General features: G+C 38.6%; 1 protein-coding gene across 1 annotated transcript in view; it reads left to right on the top strand.

Moving 5' to 3' along the window:
• The window catches only part of CCDC191 (coiled-coil domain containing 191), a 96212-nt gene that overhangs the window by 32987 nt on the left and 37008 nt on the right, over window positions 1-26217 (top strand). The window contains exons 8-12 of the mRNA XM_055427273.2: window positions 7382-7572; window positions 15073-15319; window positions 22632-23077; window positions 23845-23957; window positions 25952-26034. Of these exons, the coding sequence (XP_055283248.2) occupies window positions 7382-7572; window positions 15073-15319; window positions 22632-23077; window positions 23845-23957; window positions 25952-26034 (1080 nt within the window). The remainder of the gene's footprint in view (window positions 1-7381; window positions 7573-15072; window positions 15320-22631; window positions 23078-23844; window positions 23958-25951; window positions 26035-26217) is intronic.

Below are 26217 nucleotides of genomic sequence, written 5' to 3'. Positions count from 1 at the left end.
CATTGTAATGGTTTCCTCTATTTCTTTGCATTGTTCACTGAGGAAGCCTTTCTTATCTCTCCTTGCTATCCTTTGGGACTCTGCATTCAAATGGGCATAACTTTTATTTTCTCTTTTGCCTTTCGCTTCTCTTTTCACAGATATTTGTAAGGCCTCCTCAGACAACCATTTTGCCTTTTTACATTTCTTTTTCTTGGGGATGGTCTTGATCACTGCCTCCTGTACAATGTAGGTAAGAACCTCATTTATACATCATGATTCCTTCCCAGAGATCTTAGTTTTGCAGGACTGCCTACATAGCACTAAAGCACAACCATTTCTAAGCTGAAACATAGCAATTGCTGTTCTCCTCTCGATAATGTTGTCTTATGTTTGGAGAAGGAAATGAAAGAAAAGCCTCTTTACATATAAAACTGCAAAGTAAGAGAAGTGTTGGGCACACACATGAAGAATATTGGAATCCATGTAACTTTCCTCTCTTATCACCAAGGATAGCATGTGGTGTGCATTTTAGGACAACTTTGAAGCATTATCGTGTATTACTTTGTATAGCCACTCAGTTGAAAATTTCTAAATAAAATGTTGTTGGTATTGGTAAAGAGGTTATGTTATGTGTTTAGTTGTTACTATACTCTTCCTTACTGTCACCTCTCAACAAAGAGAGAGGGAGAGAGAGCCAGTTTACCAAAACATTGCAATGGCGCTTTGCTTTTGCGTTTTGCTTTTCAAAATGCCATTTTGATCCAAGAGGGTCCAATTCAAGAAGCATGTGATTTTTTTTTTTTTGATCTTTTAAAGTGCTGATTAGATTCTGCTTTTAAAAAAGTTAAGAAAAGAGTCTTTGGCATAAATGAAGCCCATTTTCTAAATTATACAGAGTAGAGTGTCTTTTTCCCCTGAACGCTAGACATTTCAGGTGAATATTTATCAGGATCTTAAGAACCATATGGGTGAGGACAAATGATTTCACAACATTGTCTTTCTGTCAGACAGCACTAGAGGTGGATCCAGCATTTGTCTAATATATTCTGAGGTGAACTGTACTTTTGTTTATAGTTGCCAGGGGTGGGGAGTTGGGGGGATACGGTGGTGCTAGGGTGGGGAGAATGCAGGGAGTAGAGATTGGTAGAAGAGGGAAGAAGGTCTAGGAGGGGATGAAAGAGAAGATGACGGGGAGCGGTAGTTTGGCCTTCACTAAAGACATGAGGTTATGAAAATTGGTCCAGGCTTTGTTAGGAAAGGAGCCCTATCCTAGTGAAGAGTCAGATTATGGACTGTACTATGTCATTCTTTAAAAGATCCCAGAGTGTTTTATTGGTTAAAAATGTAATATGATAAGACTAAGTAGTTGCTTTCTGAAATTCTGCTACTTCTGCAGTGAAACTGAATTAGATAATTGCAGCAATATTATTGATTGAAACTTCTTAGAAGAATTAAGAAGAATTTACAAAATGTCCTTGTGTTAGTAATACATATTGATGCATTTGTGGGTGAAATGATACAATGTCTGATGTCTGGAATTTATTTTTAAATACTCCAGGAAAGAAAAGTGAGTGGAGGAGAAATGAAACAAGATTAGCATAATTTTTGAAGCTGACTGAGGGGGTTTATTCTTGTATTCTACTTTTGGATATGTTTGTCAAATTTCTATCATAAAGTGGGTTTTTTTCTTTTTTTGAAGTTTAAAACTGAAGGGGAAAAAATTAAATAGAGAAGTAAAATGACATCACAGCTTTCAGTCCATAACAAAAGTACCTTTTGTCTGTAGCCGGTGTGAGCATTTCACATAGCACCGGTTGTCAAAGTTTAGGCTTTTCCATGAAATCCAACAGTAAATCCAGGTCTTAGCACTGAGTGCTGAAAACTGATCTTTTTTTCATTGATGTATTTATATAGTTATAGGAGTGTATGTGTTCAGGGGTCGGGGGGCACAATGATTTTCTCAAATCAGGAGTAAAATGGGATATAGGGGACAGTTTTTCAGTGCTGTATCATCAAGATTCAACAGCACATTAAAAGGATCATATACCTTTTAATGATCAAGTGGGGTTTATCCCAGGGATTCAAGGTTTCTTCAGTATATGCAGATCAATCAGTGTGATACACCATATGAATAAATGGAAAGATGCTCTCTCCACCTTTCAGGCACGTTTCAGCGTCTGTGGGGTCCTCTGCTTCAAGACAGCGGTCCTCCAAAACGAAAAGAGATGTGGAGGACTGCTTTCTTGTGTGGTATTAGGATGTCTGTTTCTTTGGGCCTGGCAGCAGCCAAGAGTCAGCTGAGGCCTTGTTTCTAACCTTCCGTCCTTGGCTGGCTCCCCTAGACCACTAGTTGCACCACAGTTAGTTCCATTCGGCAAAAATAAATTGTAAACTTGTTGACATTTTTGTCCTCTTTGCAATTCATTGTTTATTTTTCCATGACTGAGAATTTTGATGCAATTATCACTGAGCTTTCTGACAAAAGGGAAATAGCGGAGGAATTCTGATGAGTTACCCACTTCATTAATCAGAACAAGCATCTCTAGTGACAGGGTTAGAATTACAATGAAGATTAGATAGCAAATTGCTGTTCCACCTAACGTCAATCATTCCCAGTGACAGCGGTGTGATTACACTTCAGGGAAGAGCTTTTCTTGCCAACAAAAGGAGGGCAACTCCAGTGCAGGTAATAAATTTAGCAGTGAGCTGTCATTTCTTCTCTGGAGTGGAATCCTTAATGACTGAATGATGTTTTGTGGAAGATTTTGAAAGAAGAAAGCATTTCAGTTAAAAACTTTCTAAATTTCACTTTGTAGTTGTTGTTCAGTCGCTCAGTCACGTCCATCTCTTTGCAACCCCATGGACTGCAGCACGCCAGGCTTCCCTGTCCTTCACTGTCTCCCGGAGGGTGCCCAAACTCATGTCCGTTGAGTAAGTGGTGCCATCCAACCATCTCATCCTCTATTGCCCACTTGTCCTCCTGCCGTGAGTCTTTTCCAGGATCAGGGTCTTTTCCAGTGAGTTAGCTCTTGGCATCAGGTGGTCAAAGTATTGGAGCTTCAGCTTCAGCACTAGCCCTTCCAATGAATATCCAGGGTTGACCTCCTTTAGGAGTGACTGGTTTGGTCTCCTTGCTGACCACGGGACTCTCAAGAGTCTTCTCCAACACCACAGTTCAAAAGCATCAGTTCTTCGGCACTCAGCCTTCTTTATGGTCCAACTCTCACATCCATACATGACTACTGGAAAAACCATAGCTTTGACTAGACGGACCTTTGTGGTGTAGTTATTTCTTTGCTTTTTAATACACTGTCTCAATTTGCTTTTCTTTCAGGGAGCAAGTATCTGTTAATTTCATTTCTGCAGTTACTGTCCACGGTGATTTTTGTGTCCAAGAAAATAAAATCTGCCATTGTTTCCATTTTTTCCCCATATATTTGCCATGAAGTAATGGGACCAGATACCATGATCTTAGTTTTTTGAATGTTGAGTTTTAAGCCAGCTTTTTCACTCTCTTTCACACTCATCAAGAGATTCTTTAGTTCTTCTTCACTTTCTGCCATTAGAATGGTATTACCTACATATCTGAAGTTGTTGATGTTTCTTCCAGCAATCTTGATTCCAGCTTGTGATTCATCCAGCCCATCATTTTGCATGATGTCCTCTGCATATAAGTTAAATAAGCAGGGTGACAGTATACAGCCTTGATGTACTCCTTTCCCAATTTTGAACTCACGTTGTAGTATTTTATTTTAAACATTGGGCTTCCCTCATAGCTCAGTCGGTAAAGAATCTGCCTGCAGTGCAGGTAGATACGTACTTAGGTGCAGTTCTTCCCACAGTGATTTTCAGCATTTTATTTACCTGTAACAAGTCTTAATTATCTCCATAACTGTAAAAAAGAGATGTTAGAAGTTAGTAAAAGAGCAAATGACTTTATTTAAGAATCTATTAGAAATAAAAACATGGTGCAGAAATAAATGAGCTAGGTAAGAAACAGAGGGAGATAAGACTAGTTGTCTGCCTTGTTCAAACATGGTTCTCTGGCTTAAGCAGAATGCGTTTCTTTTCTAACTAGCTTTGATTTTAAGTAATAGTTCTTGTTTCAAAGAGCAAAGGGATAGAGCCTTTCTTTAGTTCCAGAGGGGAGAACTGTAGAGGAGAAGCAGGCCTGAGCACTGTGGGGACTCTGCTTGGGGGAACATAATAGGAAGGGTAAGTAGATGGTGACTGTCAGCTGTGTCACTTCTTGTCTGTTCTCAGTAAGAACAGAGTGCTAGCATCTTGTCCCAGAGCAGACAGAACCAAGACTTTTTTCCTCTCTCTAATATTTTCTTCCAGGCACATTGATGGGACTCCTGTTTGTCTAAATAATGTTTACTGTGAATCAAGAATAACTAAATGACTATTGATTCATACTTTCATTTATTTTTTTTTTAATTTAAATGGGATTGCTAGATTGCTCTTTTGAGTAGGCAGGGATAAAAACCAATGGCAAGGTGATTTCAAGAAAGCAGTAACTGTATGAGTATGTCACTTGCTGTTATTAACGTCTATGTAGTGAAACTGATGGAGAAGGCAATGGCAAGCCACTCCAGTACTCTTGCCTAGAAAATCCCATGGATGGAGGCCTGGTAGGCTGCAGTCTGTGCGGTCGCTAAGGGTCGGACACGATTGAGCGATTTCACTTTCACTTTTCGCTTTCACACATTGGAGAAGGAAATGGCAACCCACTCCAGTGTTCTTGCCTGGAGAATCCCAGGGACAGGGGAGCCTGGTGGGCTTCTGTCTATGGGGTCACACAGAGTCAGACACGACTGAAGTGACTTAGCAGCAGCAGCAGCAGTGAAACTGAATTACAGACCTTCAAAACTGATCATTTTGCTCTCAAAGTCTAAACTTAAGTATTTTTAAAGAAATATTAATATATTGACTATTGCATTTACAAACTCAAATTTCCCCCCTCTTAAACACGTGTTTTCCAGCAGTGCTTTTCTACTGAGGTAAGTGATGTATCAAATTTTTTCTCTTTCAGTATAAAGAAAGCAAATAATTTGCTCTTCTTTTTTAAGAGAATTTTTGCCTGGTATATTAGGGTCATCAGGATGCCTAAATGTTTTCATTTTAGCCTTAGGTATACCACAAACTCTTCACTTTGTGAATTTAGCCATTATCCCTTTTCAGTTTGAAGTTTGGCTTGGTAAGGTAAATCATAATATCTGCAGTCTATTTTGTAATGATGGTCTATGAATTAATAAAATAGTACATGTGAAATGCTTTGAATTTCACAGAGAGAAAGAATGTGGAAATCCAAGAAGGACACTTAATAGTGCTATTATCATCAAGGTGGATTATGTTTGTACTATTTCATTGTTAGAAATATTCCAGGAGTTAAAATCAGTGATAGTTACCTATATATAGAATATTTCATCAAGTCTCTTAAGAAGAATCTCTTAAATGAATCTGGCAAATAGATATGGTGTTTTCTTTAGACTACAGTGCACAGGTTAACACTGTTTCTTTCATGCTGTATTTTTTGGGATAGATAAGCAAATAATAATAAAAAACCATACCCTCTCAACAGGCAGCTGTGCATCTTTTCCTTGTTATGACTAAAAATGTATCTTATGTTCAGCAAATTTCCCTTCATTCATTCTGTCCTTCCTCCCTTTTCCCTTACTTTCTCCGTCCTTCCTGCTTTTCCTTCCATGGGATCTAAGGTGAAAGTCTAGAAAATCTGTCCTCATTTGACATAGTGGAGCAGGAACAAGGACTTTTTAAAGACTTCCGTGGTTTCTCCTAATGGAAAATTATAAAAAAAACAAGATTTTGTAGTTTGTCTAAATGAGAATATAATTGGTTTCTTTTGTGGAAAATATTTCAGGCCAAATGAGCTATTCTAGGAATTCCAGCCTATGCTCGCCTATGTTATTGGTCTTTAAGTTATATACCCTCTCTCCCTATAACCTCACAAATGCAGAGATTATATCTTAAAAAAACTTGTTCAGAATCCCGAAATTCAAGCACAGTGGGTGCTTACTAAATGTTGAAATAATGAAGGATAAGTATTTTTAAAGAGAAAGAAGCAATAAATAGGGCCAACCCTGGTATGGCCACCAAGTTCTTGACGCTGGTCGCTAGGTATCTCTTGGACCTCCCAGAGTCACTTTCTATGCAGTTACTTTCAGTTTCCCCCACATGTGGTACGGGGCTTCCCTGGGGGCTCAGACAGTAAAGAATTCACCTCCAATGCAGGAGACCTGGGTTTGATCCTTGAGTTTGGAAGATCCCCTGGAGAAGGGCATGGCTACCCACTCCAGTATTCTTTCCTGGAGAATTCCATGGGCAGAGGAGCCTGGAAGGCTACAGTCCATGGCATTGCAGAGTCAGCCATGACTGAGCAACAGAGCATGCACATGTGGTGCACTCTCAGATCTGCCAGGCCCTCCTGTAGAGGCTCCCAGTCATGTGTAGACTGGTATCAGGTGACTGTAATATAGTATGAGGACCGCTTTGACTGTAGAAAGCATAGGTTGCACTGGCAACCCAGGGGAAGAGTATTTACATGTGGGGAGAGTTATTGGTAATAGGAGGACTTCCTGAGAGAGGTGACTTGTGAAGTCATCAGGCAAAGAGAGGGCATAAAAGGACAGAGAAATTAATATGACCATAAATGGGGAAGTGCAAAAACAATGTGGTTGGTATAAGGCCAAGAACTGAAAGTAATTTGATGAAGTAGGAGCATTAAATGTGAAAATAGAAGCTGTGGGTCTTAGCCTGGGACTGTAAGTACTCCTCTGGGCATATCTTTAGGGTCAGTAGACCTTGTCTGTTTGTTGTCAGATACATTTAATGGAAGATTGCAAGCAGCTTGGGTATCTAGTTTCTCTTGGAGTGCTCACCAAAACCCTGACATGGTCAGTGGTAGCTCAGCTGAAGCCATTTTTAGCTGTCTTGTTCTGAGGCACCAGAAACTGCATTCCATGCTATGGGATCTCCTGTGTTCATTTGTGTAGGACATCAGTGGTGTTCCCGGTTGGCATTTAAGCCCCAAGACAGTCTGGCACAGGAGATCTCTTGGAAGCAGACCTTTCAAGTCTCCCAAATAGGCCTCTTAATTTAGATCTTAGTTGTAACAGCTACTCCAGCTCTATGTAGGACTGGTGCCTTAAGACAAGAGTTAAATATTTTAGTAATAGCTTAAGTCATGAGGCTGATAGAACCTTAGCTGCAAGACTTGAGTGTTTCTCATCATTATTGGCATAAAGCAGTTGTCTATTCTCCTTCCATCAAGTTCCTAGATTTGTTAGAAACAGTATGAGGGGCAAATCTGAGGATAGGGTTCCCATCAGTAGATACTAGAAACCCTAGCACTGATTTTCCAATGTTTCCATTGCAGTGTCAAAAACGGTATTTTTCTGCCTGGCACAAGCTGATTCTTGATGATAGGATTAAGCTGGGGAAAGCTGGGACCCTGTCCGACTGGAAGTTGCAACTGAAGGTCCTGCGGACCTGGAGAGACTACACGAGATCCCAGAAGTTGGGGCGGGAGACTCAAGCCATAGAAAATTACCTTAGAGAAGAAAACAGGTACTATTATTTGTATTAATACCATGAATTATATACCATGAAAATGTATATGTAGGACATATGTTTATGTTTCTATGTTTATATAGGACATCTTTCCTCCTGAAGAACCCAAAAATAAGCTCTAAAAATGCTATTCACTGGAATCATCTCATTTACATTAAAAATATATCACTGTTTTTCTCTGTTACATCTCAAACTGGAAAATTTTAACTGAACATTATAAGCAAAAAAATTTGGATTAAAATATACAAATGTACATGCAAGGAAGCTAGTATTATGCTTTTTCGCTTGTCCTTTGACATAGTAGCATTGCACACTGGACCATCTTACAATTTAGGAGATATTTTAGCTTATGTGGTAGTAATTTTCATTGATAGAAATCACTGTCCTCACATAGAATGTTAATTATAGGCATAGGGAACGAACATCCATTTGGGAGAGCAAACCTTGCAAGAATGATTTCTCCCACTTCCCCACACCTTATTTAGAGGTTTTTTGACACCTTTATATCAGTTCTCTCTTAGACTTGTGAATGACACAGAATTTGTCCTCAAAGAAAACTTTCTTTTGCTCTATCAACCTTAAACTCGTTTTCTTCTTTTGATTTCCAAACTCAACTTTGCATTCTTGAACCAAAATCATAGATGTGGAAGGAACCATTTGTTTATTGGTGAGGAAAGCTGGAGGGAGCAGTTTATGCATGGTCTTAGGTTTAATCCGGAGAAGGCAGTGGCAAGCCACTCCAGTACTATTGCCTAGAAAATCCCATGGATGGAGGAGCCTGGTTGGCTGTAGTCCATGGGGTCGCTAAGGGTCGGACACGACTGAGCAACTTCACTTTCACTTTTCACTTTCACACATTGGAGAAGGAAATGGCAACCCACTCCAGTGTTCTTGCCTGGAGAATCCCAGGGACGGGGGAGCCTGGTGGGCTTCTGTCTATGGGGTCACACAGAGTCGGACACGACTGAAGTGACTTAGCAGCAGGTTTAATCACTTCTCAACCAGCGATTCTGTTGTTCATTCTGGGTGGAAAACTGGATGAATGGTATGTGAAAGTATCGTCATGTATTGATAGAAGGGAGTGTCACTGCTGGAGTTGTGCATCCCTGTGACAGCATCAGGCCTTGGGGTGTGTACGTAGGAGCCTGACGCATGACCCCTTGTCCTCTAAGAACTCAGTTTTGTGGGGAAGATGAAATCTAGAAATAGTACAGGTGTGGACTAGCACTATATACTTTGTAATGTATCTCCTTTGGCTGTTGAGAACCTACTAGAGGGAAGTAACTGAGGAGGCTCCTACAGAATATCAGGACAGGCTTTATCAAGAAGATGGGTCTTAAGTTGGATTCTGCATGCAGTTAGTGGGATGTTCTCAAGTAGAAGTAGGGAGTGAGATGATGGCATGAAATGTGGCTGGAAATCATCAAGCATGTGGTTGTCAAGTTCATCAACTTGTGAAAGCCCTTAAATGGTAAGACAAGGGGTTTAGGCATTCTTTGGTAAATAAAGGTGAATTCCTGCAGGTTTTTAAGCAGGATGGTGACTTAGACAATTTTCCTTTCCTACAATATGCTGAGGGAGTATCTTCAGTGTGGGGGAGGAGCATTTTACAATTTACTTCTAAATTTTGAGGACCCAGTGATTGACCAAAGAATTGGGTGGATTTGTTGGATAAAATAGGGAAGGAAATTAGAGGTGTGTTGCAAAGGGGAAACATCATGAGTGAGGGCATAACAGGAGTGGAAACTAAGATGTTAAAGTTCAGAGTAGTCTGTGAAATTTACATGCCAGAAGAAGAAACCTATAGAAGAAAAATCTGAAGAACTTGAGATTCCATTCCAATTAAGCTATTTAAATATAAAAGCACCAAATGGGGAATTCATAATAGCATTATGTGCCAATTATTTTTAAAGATCTTCTTAGAACTTCTTGTCTCATATCTGTGAATTATTTTCAAGTGTCTATTTTTAAATGCTCAGCACAGATACTACATTTTTTTTAACTGCCAGAGTTAGAAAATATTTAACTTATCATAATTTTTTTACTATAAACCTTTAGAGCAAGAAAAGAGTAGGAAGATACCTCAAGGAATATCTGATCCAGCCCCTCATTTTACAGATTGCAAAAGTAAGGCACAGAAAGGATGAACAACTCTGTCAAGGTCATAAAGCTTTACGTAGCCCATCCAGGCTAGAGCCTGGTCCTTTGGATGCTGAGTCAGATGTTTTTTCCTATACTGTGCTGCTCCTAGTTAGAGAAAATCTAGGTGAAGTTAGAGAAAATCTAGGTGATGGCTCCCTAAGACAGTCATGTTTTTCAGGTATATTGCCGTTGACTCTAGATGGTTGTAGATGTGAAACAAGAGCAGCAATTAACAAATAACAAGTCAAGCTAGAAACATAGAAAAGGAGCCACACTGTCCTTCATGTTTCTTTCCTACAAATCCCTGGCTTTCTGCTTGTTGTTCTTCATTCTAGAGATTGTTTTAGGAAATTTTGGGGTGATTTTGTGCAAAGAAGGTTGGGTTATTAGAGGTGGAGAAAAAAGCTCAAAGGTAGCTACTACAAGCAGAAACCAAGAAGTGCCAGTGGGACTAAGGGTGTCAGAAGAGCCAGGATCCCCTTTGCCACGCTCGTCAGTTTCTCTGTGAACGCTAAATATATAATTGATAAATAATAGGTGAGCCAGTGGATGAATGAAGAACTCGGTTGCTTCCTCTTCTGTAATTTAACTCCACGCATTTTCAAGCATTTTTTTCCTAAATAGTGAGATCAAAGTATAGAGAGCATTTATTGTAAATGAGTTACTCATTCTAGAAATTAAACTCTTACCAGATTGACAGGACATCGTTGGTTCTTCAGCCCATTCACCTAGACATGAAAATCATGTGTTGTGTCTGTTTCTCAGATGTCAACTATGTCCTTAGGCTCCAGCTCCTGAATCCACATTTGTTTTTGCCACTTGGGCTTTCCTCTTACTGGCCTGTCCCCCTTGCAGGGCCCAGCATTTCGGGCTTCTTTCTCTGCCTTCTTCCTTTCTGTTCTCCCCACTTTCTCTCTGGAGCAACAACAAATCCCTCTCTTCTCATTCCTGATTTAGTCACCTTCTTTTCTTACCGAGCCTGTGCTCAGAGTCTCACTCATCCATGTATGGAATTTTTGTCTATCTTTTTTATTTTAAAAGTAGTTTTGGAGTATATAGAATGTCAGTACAATATTGTAATACAATTGGAGCATTGACAGATACTCCCAAACTCTTAACTAAGGATTTAGCCACTCAGGTAATACAACGAAATGGTGGCACATAATGCTAAGTTAGACCCTTGGCCATGGTGGTATTGGACTTGAACTGTATTTTTAATTTCTTTAGCACATTCACTTTTGAAAGTTGGCTCCAGATCTTCCATTCCTCCTCTCCACCGTATTCCTTCCTTTTACAACCAGCCCAGACACATGGGGAAGAAGCAGGGCTTGTTTTCAACATCCTCTCCCCACCCTTCCAGAGCCTACTCTCCTGACTCCTCAGTTCTTTCCTGGGAAGCATCTCTGTCCTTCCCTTACTAATCTCCACAGTATCCTCAACCCTGCCTTCTCTTGAACAAGTGCTTTGGGCCTTTCCTGGACCAGGCTTTCATCTCTTCCCTGTGTCCCTCTGGCCCCTCATACTCTGTCCTCCTCAATTTGATGTTATCCCTCCTAGGAAACTTACACTTTAATAGGCAGTGTGTGGAAACAGTGCCCCAAATGTCAGTGATGGGGCTTGGGGAGTACAGTGGCAGGCCCTTTGTCATCCTTCAAACTGTGACATTTATTCATTCACTTATTCATTTATTCTAATAGCATGTATCCATTCACCTGGTCAGCTTTACTGATGCTTACTGGATACTAGACTTAAGTACCTGCAGAGGAACTAAAAAGAGTATTGAATATTGTTGCCTTTTAGGAGTTTTCAATCTAAGTTGGGAAGTTAAAAATTTGCCCAAATACTAAAAATAATTGCAACAGAAGGCACAGTAAGATAAAAAACTTAGGAGTGACATAGACTTGGCTATCGTACATTACAGTCCCCCAAGCAGCTTTTTCAAAATAGGAACTCTTGGGTCCCATCTTTTGAGAGAGACAGATCATGACTAAGTAGAAGAGAGCATTTTTCAGTTTAGGGGGAAACTGGTAAGCCAGTACAATGTGTGGGAACACGCTGGGGTGAACCCGCCAGGCTAGCCAGGGGTGGGAAGGCAGAACTAACTAGAGACTGTCGGGTAGTCCCCATTTCTGACACTCCTGATTTCAGCGTGCTGTAGGGCAGTCATTTATGAAGCATCTCTGTTAATCATGGTCCATTGCCCTTCCCTCCATGCTCATCTCAGTATCCATTTGAGAGGCTAGAAATTGCGTGGCATCCAAAACTGGTAAAGCTCCTAGTATGTCTGCCAGAGAGGCAGGAGGACCAGCCAGATTTGCCCTGGCTGGCTGACTTTAAATCTCTTTAAAGTAGAACTGTGTTATCTTCCATGTTTTCCCTGGAGGGGGCTACCTGGTGCATTTCGGAATGCATTAGCTTATGTATTCCTGTTCCTGCTCAACCCGCTCATCCCAAATGCAGCTGTTTGCATCATTGCTATTTTTGTATTCTGCATCAGATTTCAGCACTCTTATCGGATCACTAGCATATGGTTATTTATTTGTCATTTCTCACTTCCTTTTAAAAAGTTCAAGACACTCACTTTTTAGACATCTAATAGTCTTGTCCTTAGATAGTGCTGTTACCTTACACATGCATTTGTTCTAGATTTTCAGGTTCTTTTAAAAATTTAATTGCATCTTTAAAAACCGACTCCTGTGCTATGGGCAGTATACGGCTTGTTGTTGTTAGGGGGACACCACTTTTGAAGAGGAATCTGAGGTACTTTCAGTTGCTTGCCCAGGGTCCCCTATCTAGTTAGTGTTCTTCTGACTACTGTGTTTTAGATCAACAGCCACGTAGCATTTGAGGTGTTGATTCTGAGCAGCCTGATTCATATTTAAATTCCTATTTGGACCTATTACATTTTGTATACTTAGTTCTTTAGAGACAGACTTTCTCTGCATTTGTTATATAATTATAATGATCAATTTATATACTCTTGTCAGAAATTCCCTGATTTCACCTTGGAAACATATTGGGACAGGATCCATAAAGGACCTCTTCATTTTATGTTTATTTGGGAACTGTGGAACCATTTCTTTGGGTTAGCATGCCGAAGTAAATCACATCTGACTAAACTTTTAAGAAGTGACTTTTCAGTTTCAGAAATATTTATGCGTTTAGTATCATCATTTTAAAGGTATAAAAATGGGCTTGTCTGCAAAAGTGTCACTCTGCTGAAGGGAACCACAAGAGAGCAAGAGCAGAACCAGTCTTGTCTCTGGATCCCTAGCTTCTGTGTTCCTACCATTCCCACAAACCCAAGTACATCCTCAAATCCCTGCATTATCACTATAGGGAAAGCTCTAAACACAATAATAAACATGCATTTTCAACCCACTTTTTTTTTTTAACTCTTTAGTCTTTTGTTATATTTCCAGAAGTATTTTTTTCTTTGCCTTTTTATACTATCCAAATAACCCCTCTCCTTGATAGTTAAGAGTCCAGTGCAGCTTTTAGCTGTTTATGCTATAAAAACATGAAATTAACATATCAGGTAAACTTCACACTTCTTCATGCCCAGATTGATGTAAATCAAATTTTACATTAATTAGACAGAGCACATACATCTTCCAGCCTGTGGAAATTTACGATTTCCACTCACTTGAGTAAAATGCCATAGGGTGTTTTGTTTGTTTCATTATTTAGACATTGAAATTTTTTGAGCTTTGTTCTTACCTGCATTGCTACCCGATTTATTCATCTTATTTCTTTTAAAATTTTTATTTCAAGGTCATTCAGTCTCAGATCCTTTCTTTTTTTCTATCAAAGTAATATATTATATATAAATGCTTATTACCATATTATATTTTTACTATGAAAACCATCAATCACCAAGTATTTTTTATCTATCTTTGCATTAGAAAGAAACAATTATATATAATGCAATATGCTGTTGACAGAATTGCTATTAGCATTTATCCTAAATTTTATTATTTCAATCAACGTTACTATCACTAATTGGTTATTTCACCCAACTTCTCTGACATATGTTAAATTCTGTGACTCTCAAGTATAGTCTTTCAAACTAAGGGTTTTAACTCATTAATGGTTCCTGAAATTAGCCTCAAGACAAGGTATGTTTTTTAAAAAATGGAATAAATTAGAAGAGAAACACTGTAGTACATCTCTGGTAGTAAGGGTAAATATCCTTTGACAAAACTTTTGTTTCAGTTATATATACTTTGTTTCATACACACATAAGTTTATATTGAAGTCATGGTTAACACTTTTTTCTTAGTGTAGGTGTCAGTCACAGAAGGTTTGAAAGTCACTTTAGCATTTAAGAACTGTAGAAATGTTCTTCTGACTCATTGGCTTAAAACGTTATGACTTTTCTTGGTATGACCCCGAATAGTCCATGAGGAGGGTTAAGTGTTATATATGTTTAACAGAAGTGGATATGCAAATAGTGTTGTAGAGAACTTGTTCAAGTCACCTTTATGAGGTAAAATTAAGTAAGTTATCTAAACAGTATTAGATTTTAAATCTCAAAATGGACCCTGGTTGTGACATAAGTTCCCAGCTCTACAGCTCCCTTCTTCGGAGACGATAATCATCCACTTATAGATTGATCTCAGAGACCTCTATGCTTGAATTGTCACCTGGCTATCACCAAAATGCCTCCAAATTGAGAGCCCCTTTGGGACGGGAATGTAGTTGGCAGTTCCCAACTCCTCAGTCATGTCCCCTAACATCATGAAGTTTTCAGGAATCAAAAGGAGCTCTTCCTTAGGAAAAGAGTGAACCAGACCCCCTACTAGATTATGAGTGAGCTCTGTGGGAGCAAGTGCCTTGTGTATTCCCTTCACGTACTTCTAGTGTTAACAAGTGTCTGCACAAGGGAGTCCTTCATTCATGTAGTTTATGACTTTGGTAAACGAGTCCTTCTCTTCAGAGATCCTTTCCCTGACCAAGTCCTTCCACACGGTCCACCCTTATAAGTTCATGTTGATTTTTATGTCTTATAGTTAACTAATTATTGATAATTCACTTGTTAAGTTTTGTCCCTTTCTCCTTCTCCCAAACCTGTCTTCCTTAGATTTGCAAGTATAGTTGAATATCTCCCTCATGCATTTGTATTTTTTAAAAGTAGTTACCTGAATACCTATTCTTTCTGCTCCTTCCCCTCCAAAAGCTCTCAGAAACTATATTATGGTAAAAAAAAAAATTTAGTAAGTCTTTGTGGTGCGACAGAACAGAACCGCCCCTCTTTCTTCTGAGGCAGTGCCTTGAGGTGCCAGTGCCTTCTTTTGCACTGGGGAATTTGATAAAATGACTCCTTTGAGCTAACGGAAGTGCTTTGTTGCTTAGAAAACAACAACTGGCCACTGAGTATAACCGGAAACAAGTTCTCCAACACCATTTCACAGAATGGCAGCATTGGCATCGTGCAGAGATCCTAAAGAGAGAACTGGCCGTAACAAAGGAGGAAACCAGGAGGAAAATGAATGAGCTGCTGGAGGCAGCATCACTAGGGAAACTCAGTGCAAACATGTCTTCAAGCATCAGTCTGCTTGAGGAGGCAACAGCTATGGAGGATCCACCTAGAAATGGAGAGGTAAGATGTTTCTCCTTTGCTTAGTCTTCCTGCTTGTTACATACTTGGATTTAGCTCTGTCCTTGAATAGCCTGGGCTATTCAGTTGGTAAAGAGTCCACCTGCACTGCAGGAGACCCCAGTTCAATTCCTGGATCAGGAAGTTCCCCTGGAGCAGGGATAGGCTACCCACTCCAGGATTCTTGGGCTTCCCTGGTGGCTCAGTGGTAAAGACTCTGCCTGCTGTGTGGGAGACTAGGTTCAATCCCTGGGTTGGTAAGATGCCCTGGAGGAGTGCATGGCAACCCACTCCAGTATTTTTGCCTGGAGAATTCCCATCAGAGGAGCCTGGTGGGCTACAGTCCATGGGGTTGCAAAGAGTTGGACATGACTGAGCGACTAAAGAGCACAGTACAACCTGGACTATGCTGTTGTCAGATTTCCTGGCCTGGGCCGTCTAAAAGATGAGAGCTGCTGCAGTGAACAAAGGTGGCCTTTCAGTCAGTGTTGACTTTCTTGAAATGAGTCTTCTTTTATAATCATGTATAAACTTTGGAATAGTTGAAATTTGGTAAAGATATAATATAGACAGGGAATTTAAAACAACTAAGAGAAAAATTCCATCCAAGAACAAATGTATAAAGCATTGTTTAGAATTCTCTTATTTGATTATCAGACATTTATTTTGTAAATGAGCTTGTGATTTATAAGAAGGGAATGTTTAGTTTTAATTTTCCTAATAAGAATGCGTATGTATTAATTGCAGCAATTGGCAGGAGAAAATGACATAAAGGAAAAAGAAATGAATGTATATACAAAACAGAAATGGATTCACAGAGGAAAAGTAAAAAATAGGAAAAAGAAAAAATAGGCAATAATTCCATCATTTAGAGATAACCACTTGCCAGGTGGCACTAGTGGTAAAGAACCTGCCTGCCAGTGTACGAGATGCAGGAGACACAGGTTTGATCCCTGGGTCAGGAAGATCCCCTGAAAGAGACACCACCTCCTGTTGGCAACCCACTTCAATATTCTTGCCTGGAAAATTCCATGGACAGAGGAGCCTGGCTGGCTACAGTCCATGGGATCATAAAGGATCGGACATAACTGAGAATGCACACACACACCAAAACATGTTGAAGTATATAGCCTGGTCTTTTCTCTATTCAAGAATATGCAGATTTTTCTCTTTAATGCTATTTAGCTTTTAAATTTTCTTCAGTCAAGTCATTGAGGATATCTAATTTGCCATAATACAGGAAAAGGAAGGCCTAGTTGATTTACAATATTTTATCAGTGTCAGATATATAACACAAGTGATTCAGTTAAATATACATATTTTTCAGATTATTTTCCATTATAGTTATTGTAAGATAATTGCATATAGTTCCTTGTGCCCTTGTTGATTTCTCTTTTGTACGTAGTAGTTTGTATCTATTAATCCCCTACTCCTAATTTATCTCTCCCCTTCCCCTTTCCCCTTTGGTAACCGTAAGTTTGTTTTCTGTCTATGAATCTGTTTCTGTTTTGTGTATACATTCATTTGTATTGTTTTTTAGACTCTATACATAAATGATATCACATAATATTTGTCTTTCTCTGTCTGACTTCAGTTAGTATGATATTATCTAGGTCCATGTTGCTACAAACGGCAATATTTCATTCTTTTTTATGGCTGAGTAATCTTCTGTTGTATTTATATACATCACATCTTCTTAAACCAATTGTCTGTTGATGGGCACTTGAGTTGTTTCCAAGTCTTGGTTGTTGTAAATAGTGTTGCTATGTTAGTTTTTTAAGGAAACGCTGTACTGTTTTCCACAATGGATGCACCAATTTACATTCCCACCAATAGTGTATGAGGATTCCCTTTTCTTCACACCCTCTTCAGCATTTATTATATGTGGACTTTTTGATGATGGCCACTTTGACCAGTATGAGGTGATACCTCATTGTGGCTTTGATTTGCATTTCTCTCATAATTAGTGATATTGAGCATCTTTCATGTGCCTGTTGGCCACCTGTATGTCATCTTTGGAAAAATGTCTGTTTGGGTCTTTTGCCAACTTTTTATTGGGTTGTTTGCTTTTTTGATATTGAGGTGTATGCACTGTTGTATATTTTGGATATTAACCACTTGTCAGTTGAATTGTTTGCAAATATTTTCTTCCATTTAGTGAACTGTCTTTTTGTTTTGTCAATGATTTCTTTTGCTATGCAAAAGCTTTTTAGTTTGAGTAGGATTACTTTTGTTTTTATTTCTGTTGTTTTGGGAGCCTGATCTAAGATAATACAGCTATGATTTATGTCCAGTTTGCCTATGTTCTCATCTAGGAGTTTTATGATGCTGTGTCTTATATTTAGGTTTAAACCATTTTGAGTTTATTTTTATATGTGGTGTGAAGAAATATTCTAATTTCACTTATTTACATGAGACTGTCCAGCTTTCCCAATCCACTTGCTAAAGAGACTTTTTTCTCCCTTGTATACTCTTGCCTCCTTGGTTAGAGATTAATCTGCTATAGGTGTGTGAATTTATTTCTGAGCTCTATATTCTGTTCCATTGTCCTGTATGTCTGTTTTTGTGCTAGTACCATGCTGTTTTGATTACTGTAGCTTTGTAGTATAGTCTGAAGTCTGGAAGGCTATGCTTTCAACTTGATCCTTTTTCCTCAGGACTGCTTTGGCAATTCTGGTTCTTTCATGATTCCATAAAAATTTTAGGATTATTTGTTATAGTTCTGTGGAAAATGTCATGAATATTTTGATAGGGATTGCATTTAATCTATAGATTGCTTTGGGTAGCATGGGCATTTTAATAATATTAATTCTTCCAATTCAAGAGCATGGGATATCTTCCTGTTTTTTTGAATCATCTTCAGTTTCTTTTATCAGTGTTTTGTAGTTTTCAACATGTAGTTTTCAGGCCTTTTACTTCCTTGGTTAAGCATATTTCTAGGTTTCTTTTTTTATGCTGTTATTTTTTCATTTATTATTGCAGTATAATTGATTTTCAGTGTTGTGCCAACATGATGCAGTTTTGAATGGAATTTTTTTTGCTTTTTCTTTCTGATATTTCTTTGTTAGTAAAAAGAAATGTAGCAGATTTAAATATGTTACTCTTATGTCTTGCCACTTTACTGAATTCCTTTGCTTTTTTTTTTGGCTGCAGTGCACAGTAGGGATGTGTGCATTCCTTGACCAAGGATGGAACCTGTGCCCTGTGTAGTAGAAGTGTGGAGTCCTAACCACTGGACCACCAGAGAAGTCCCCGTACTGGATTCATTTATTAGTTCTGATAGTTTGTGTACAAAGTCTTCATGGTTTTCTGTATAGAGAATCATGTCTTCTGCAAACAGTGACAGTCTTACCTCTTCTCTTCCAATTCGAATACCTTTTATTTCTCTTTCTTGTTGATTGCTGTGGCTTTCCAATATTATGTTGAATAGCAGTGGTGAGAGTGGGCATCCTTGTCTTGTTCCTGAATTTAGTGGGGAGGCTCTCAGCTTTACACAATTGAGCATTATATTGGCTGTGGTTTATCATAAATGACTTTTATTATGTTGAGATATGTTCCTCTGTACCCACTTTGGTGAGAATATACTTTCTACTTATAATAATGTGGTCTGTTTTTCTAAAATTATTTTCCATAATGTAATGAGAGTTTTCTGTGTCACTCAAGCTACTTCTACAACAGTAGTTTCCAACAGAGTATAACACACACTCAGATCTACAAAATCAGAATTTCTGGGTGTGGGGCGCCATGGTTTCTTTTGAAGTTCCACGGGTGAACTTGATGAATAAGCCCTGGTTAAGGACTGTCATTCTGTGTCATTGTGTTTAATGACTGCATGAAACTCTGTCATGAACCACAAGCTAGACTCTTCTCTGTTGCTAGGCATTTAACTTGTTTCTAGTTTACCACTTTTATAAAAAAAAAGCCTTAGTGAACAAGTAGTTAAGTCTTTGCACATATCCATAAGCTTTACTTCATATAAATACCTAAAAATAGAATGCACATTTTAAAGACTTTTACCAAATGGCCCTTCCAGGAAGGTTGTTTCAAAGAAGTACCTGTTTTCCTGTTTGATACCATATTTATTATTTTTGTCAAGTTGACAGGTAAAATATTTTTCATGTTACTGTTGCTTCAACATTTGCATTTTTTATTACTAGTGAGGTTAAACATTTTTTATATTGATCATTTATATATATATATCTGAAAATGAGTATAGAAAAGTTAATAGTGATTTGTCTCATCATACATTTTGTCCAATTTTATCCTTGATTATATATCTTTTAGTTATTTATAGGAACTCTGTTTTTAAGACAATTGATGCTTTTATTATCATTTATTTTGCAATTTTTAAAATTTTGTTATTTGTCTTGATTTATTTGTGGAGTTTGATACTGTATACAGTTAAGTTTCATTTTGTTTTTTAATTGGGCTGTCATATTTGAATATTTTTTCTGGTTGTACATTTATTTTAAATTCTGTGTTCTAAGTATACAGTAATTAATCTAGGGAAACCTGTTGAGCTCATTTTCTTTTTTTTAATTTTTATTTTATATTGGAGCATCATTGGTTAACAATATTATGTTATTTTCAGGTGTACAGCAAAGTGATTCAGTTATACATAAACATGTATCTATTCTTTTTCAAATTCTTTTCCCATTTAGGTTTTTACAAGATATTGAGCCAAGTTCCATGTTCTATACAGTAGGTCCTTGTTGGTTATCTATTTAAATATAGCAGTGTGTATGTTAATCTCAAACTCTCAATATATCCCTCCCTCAACTCTTCCTCCCTGAGGAACCATAAGTTCATTCTCTAAGTATACAGTTCAGTTTTTATTAAGTCAATCCTACCAGTTTTTTCTTTCATAATTGCATTTGGCATGTTTGAGAAGACTTTTGGAAAAGGACCTCTGCCCCCTCACCTCCAACCTGGCCCCTACACCCTTCTACATAATGCTGTTAAGTACTGAAGTCAACTGTGTGAAGTTAAATTGAGCACTGCATGATCCCCAGCCTTGCTTTTTGTTGTGATTACTGCCAGCAAGTAGGCGGGTTTTAATTTAAACTTAGTCTCTCTCTGCAGAGGAGGGTCATGAGGGTGCTTTTTTGGATTTATGTAACATTTTGGTCCCTTCCCCTAGGCAACTTAACTGCCTTGATATTAGTTAGATAATCTTGTTTCCATTGAGACCCAAGAGAATCTTCTATGTAAACAGCTGTGTGAAGCCTTTTACATCACAAAGTTCCAGTTATCTTCAAATGGAAGAAGTCAGCAGAAAGTCCTTTGTTACCTGCATAAAACAGAAAAAATTCTACATGTATATATAATTTAGTGAAGTGAAGTCGCTCAGGACTGTAGCCTACCAGGCTTCTCCATCCATGGGATTTCCCAGGCAAGAGTACCAGAGTGGGTTGCCTTTTCCTTCTCCAGTATAATTTAGACTCAAGAAAAAAGTCTTCAGATCTCTGAAGTCAAGATAAAAGATTTTATCAAGAAAAGATAAAGTTGTAAAAAGCAGAACAATTGAAAATAAGAGGCTGTAATAGATTCTATAGATTACTAGATAAATTCTGATCTTGCCCAGAGTATACAGTGTATGAACAAATGAATATATAAAATCTATACTTAGATGCTCAGTAATTATACTGTCAGAGGAACATATGTACCATGAACACTTATCTTATACCTTGAAATTTTTTGAAATTATCAGTTAGCTAATAGAGGTGATTTTCTCTAACTGAGCCAGACTATTCAGTCCTGTTCTGTTAAGTACAATCTGTACCATTAAGATTTTCTTTCATTCTCTTATTTTCACCTTAAAAAGTTACCATGATCCAAAAGAAATCTTGTTGCTGTACTCAAGGCTTTTATAGTCTTGCTGGGTTAATAACGCATGATTATCACAAAGTTTAAAAGGGCCTAAAACACATACCCTGCTTGACACTAAATTGCTTAAGCAGGTGTTCTCATGAATAAATGTCCACTGACATTTCTGAAATAGAAGGCTATTTTTTTTAAGTATTTTAACATTTCAGAGTTTCCATATATTATATCTTTCACTTTCGGTGAGTCTATGGAAAATATTTCCATCATCATGAAAATTATCTTTGAGTTCCCAAGTATGGTGCCCTGATGGAGCTAGAAGCTCCTATGATACAAGATTGTTCATAGTATTTTTCTCCTAACACCACTGCAGATGACAGAGTCAAAAACTGATCAGATTTTAGACCATGGAATCAAACTATTCTAGAAGAATCATTTTAACTGTGGCATTATTTTAACCAGCGTAACTTTTTCTGATTAACGAGTCTGTTTGTTTCCCATCTGTATAGAATTTGTAATTGAGTACAACACCTTAATCTGTTAAATGAGATTTATGTGATAAAGCCTTAAAAACTATTAAGCCATATGCTTGCTAATACAAAATATTATTAGGTAGCATTAGTCTTATATAATGTAGATATTTGCCCGGTGGGCTTGCAAACACTTTCCACAAATAAATTCTTTGGAATAGCTGGAGACGGTATGGTGTAATCCAGTCCTTGATCCTGAAATAGATTAATAGCCTGTGATTAATTTATTAGTGGCAAGAGAGACATTGGAAGAATTGTCATTAAAGAGCTGTTATTATTAAAGAGCTATTATTGATTTGTAAAGTTTTTCCTTAGTTGTCAAACATTCTTGAGAAAGACTATATACTTTGCCATAATATTTTCAATTTCCTGCAAAGTGAAAGTGTTAGTTGCTCAATTGGGTCTGATTATTTGGGACCCCATGAACTGCGGCTCACCAGGCTCCTCTGTCCATGGAATTCTCCAGGCAAGAATACTGGAGTGGGTAGCTATTCCCTTCTCCAGGGGATCTTCCCAACCCAGGAATCAAACCTGGGTCTCCTTCATTGCAGGCAGATTCTTTACCATCTGAGCCACCAAGGAAGCCCATTCCCTGCAAAATTCAGGGTCAATTCATGCAGATTAAATTCCTGGGATGTATATCTGGAGTAATCATGCCCAATTTCTAAATGAACTATCCAAATTAGATATTTCTAAGAGCACGTTTTTCTGATCACTAATATACTGGCCATGGCAATAGTTCCTGTGATTGTACCCCGTGTCCCACCAGGTTCTGTGGTGAGCAGCAGTAGACATTCTAAGAGTGACTCACAAGGCTAAGACTGGCAGCCTCTGAGATAGCCAGGCAGGAGCAGCCGTGGCTGGGGTCAGGGCAGTTGTGCCATTCGCTGACCTGGGGGAGATAGAGCTCATCAGCACAGTCCTTTAAATGGATGAGCTACAGCATATTCCTTCTCTCTCAGGTGGCTGCTGTCCCTGCTTTGTGGGAAAAGCCTCCCTCAGGGAGCAGTGGTTGTCTGCCCAGCTGCCACATCGGAAGACCGACAAAGAGCATCTTGCAGGTTCCCCTCCAAAAGGCCCCTCCGGATACGTCTGATAGTAAGCCACACAAAGGCCCAGGTGATGAGCCCTCCCAACAGCCTGGTAACAAAAAGAAGTTCAGAACCAGCAGCCAGAAAGCAGAACCTGTTTGCATGGGTCATTTCCGCAACCGCCATATCTTCCAGCAGCAGCTGATTGAAAAGCAGAAGAAGAAACTTCAGGAACAGCAGAAAACAATTCTGGAGCTGAAGGAAAACCAGCGGCTGGCAGAGGCTCAGCAGGCAGCAGGGCGTAGGCACCCAAAGAGCTGCCAGCTGTCAAACCCGGGAGAAGATGAATGGGAAGGAACCTGCCAGGTGCTTCCAAAGTATGTTCATTGTATTGGAACACTCTCTGGAGTCTTTGTTTTTGTTTTTTTTCACTTTGTGGTCAAAAGGCTCCTGAATTTTACCCAACATCCAGACTCCATAATTGCTTATTGTGCATGTGCAAAGCAGAGAGGCCCCATACATTGTGATTGGTATGTGAGAGGTACCAAAAGGTATTTGAGGCAAGTGGCTGCCTATAAGGATCCAGTTATATACAGTTAGCAATTTTATTGTAGCTGCCTTTGTCTGAGGAGCTCTGTCACTCTACCAGTAAAAGAGGAAAATGCTTACTTGCTCTAACTTGATTTCTGGATTCCTGATTATGTTTAGGGCTGAGAAGCCAGGTCAGAAAATATCAGGTCTAAATGGAGCAGCCCTTGGGGATGGCTATTTACCTAGCTTAAGTCTACAGTTGTTTGAGATAAACATCTTTGAACCTAGAATAACAGTCTAAATTTCTCAAAAGCTATTTAAGATGGTTTTAGACATGCTTGTGACATACTCAATATGTGTGATAAATGGTAGGATAAGAAGTGGGCAGTATGTATTGATCTGAAGCAGTGGGTTGGGAGTCAGAGCATCTGACTCACGTCATAGACTGAGGCAAATCACTCAACCTTTCCATGCCTCATTATACCAATTTATTGAATGGGTATAATAATACATAGTTATTTCATGGAGCAAGAATTAATTAAAGTTTGTAAAAGACTTTGAGTTCTGAAACTGGTGATTGGTCTGAATTCTTTTCCCTTTTTGTTCCCGCCAGTTCACCTGTTGCTTCCCCTGGGACTGAAGGTAGTAGAAGTGACTTCCGACATTCTCTTTCTGGACCCAGAAGGAATCCAAGGCTGTTGATGGCGCCCCATCCCATACTGAAAGGCAGGGCTGTCGCGGTGGGACCTGGGTTATGGTTATCTTTCCTCCTGGAGTAGGATATGTGGGGACTGAATCCTGGCAACTGTTGGGTTTTGAGACTTAGCAGAACCTGGTCAAGGTCTTAGATGGCTAGATACATGACGAGTAGATACACCAGAGAACACCACGACTCTTTTCCTACCCCTCCTGCCAAACTTTCTGGTCTTCCTGATCAATACAAAAACAAAACATTGCTGAAAGGTTGAATCATTTTTTTGGAATTTGAGATTTGGATTGGTTTTTAAAATGGGACAATTCACAAAAAAATTCTGAGTAGCTTCTAAGAATAAACACTAAAGGTCACCTGTCATTGTACTTTTTAACATTAAAATACAGATCAGTTTACAGTAATCTACATCAAGTTATTACATCATTTTATAATGAATTGTGCCTTGATGACAGGCGTCTCTAATGAAATCTATTAACCAGACATTTTAGTAACATTTTTGATGTGCATTGTTATCATTATTTAAACCAAACCATACTATGAAAAGAGAAGCATTCCTTAGAACTCACCTAGTGAAACTGCTAGTTGTTTTTACTCTGTACTTAGTCATACACTGAACATATGTTTGTGTGAAGTGGTAGGCACTTTGACAATTTTATTGTAGCTTGTAAATCTGACTTTTTACCTCTGGTAGGATTGCTGCCCTAACAGGAGGTGATGTCACCAGAAGTACACTGTGCCTGAAGTCCATTCCTGTTAATGAAAAAAATCAGCAGTCTATGCATTGACCCTCTGCCAAGTCAGCAGTTTATGACCTCTCTGTCCGTCATTGAGGATGATCAGGAAGTGCCCAGTTTGGTGTGATTATTTTTAAGAAATTATTATTTGATCAAAGAGTTAGCATGTTTTGGAACACCTGGCTATTTTCAAGTAATCTTTAATGACTAGCTCTAGAAAAAATGAGAAAAGGGAGTATTACCACAGGCTCTGCCTCTTGGGGCTCTCACTTTAATCCTCTAGTCTTATTTCTGCCTCTTTAAAGACAGTCTCATTCCTGCCGTCTGTGGCACCCCCACTATTCTTTTTCCAGCAAAGCCGACACTTAATATCTGTAAGAAATAGCCTGCTGGGATTTTGTTTATTAATTCTTGAAACTTGGACTTCAATTTTCTTCTCTGTAACATAGCACAAGGAACCTAAAGTAACCATTGGCTGAGTTAGGTGAGCAGAACTTGATACTCCTCCCACCCATGCCCCTCTGCCTGTGAAAGCCCAGCTGGTGACAGAGTCATATTATCAGGCCATCTTGCACATTTGCTTCTTTTGGATCGATATTTAATAGACTGTCAAGAACAGGAGTCTGACACTTGAATTCGTTCAGATGCCAGTTCTTCAGATGCCTAGTACAATTCCATTTCCTGCCCATCTGGATATCCCGGCCCTAAAACTAGTTTAAAATGTGATCATCATGACCCCAAACCTCAGTTTGTTTGTGGTTGTTGTCACATATACAGACATACATAGTAACCTAGGAGAAAGTAGCAAACTCAATGGTATTTGAGGAGTGATTCTGTTCTCAAAGTATTTGTTAGATGTAATTAAAGTTTTCAACATTCATTAAAGGAATCGCCAAATTAAAATTCTGGTTTCTGGATTTCACATACTAAAAGTTTCTTCAAGACACATTATTTTATTTAAACCAGTGAACAATTCCAATAGAAATGTGAACAAAAACATAATCTGAAAATTGTTTATCGTGGCCAAGGATGGGATTGTCAGTCCATAACCTGTAGGATATGTGTGTGTGTGTGTGTATACCTATACACATTGTATAATTACAATTTCTGTAATTGTATTTTAATATAAAATTTATGCATATATATATATATTTGGCATTGTGAACACCCAAAAGAAAGCTTTAACAATAACACTAAATTTTACCATAAAATGGAGACATTTCTTTTCCAGTGTTCCTTATATTTTTTATATTGGAACTCTTACTGTTTTCTAGCCATGGAAGAGAGAGCAGTTCAGCGAGCTGAACGTAGGCGGATCTTGGCAGAGAAGAAGAAAAAACAAGAAGAGGAGAAATTGGTAATAAATCAAGAATGCAAAATGAGGCAAGAAAAAGGATTTGTATAGGTCTTTATTAAAAACTGAAACCTAGGTTGTTTAAGGCCACTAAGGCAGTAGCATAACACCAACTTTGGATATGGCTTTTTGCCTCCTGGCCTGAACTCTGTGATAGTTTTAGGAAAATGAAGAGAAGAAGCATCA

This window comes from Moschus berezovskii, chromosome 1 (assembly GCF_049115385.1).
Source record: "Moschus berezovskii isolate FMDL1 chromosome 1, NW_MosBer_1.0, whole genome shotgun sequence".
Classification (NCBI taxonomy): Eukaryota; Metazoa; Chordata; class Mammalia; order Artiodactyla; family Moschidae; genus Moschus; species Moschus berezovskii.
This window is presented reverse-complemented; position numbering and strand designations above follow the sequence as displayed.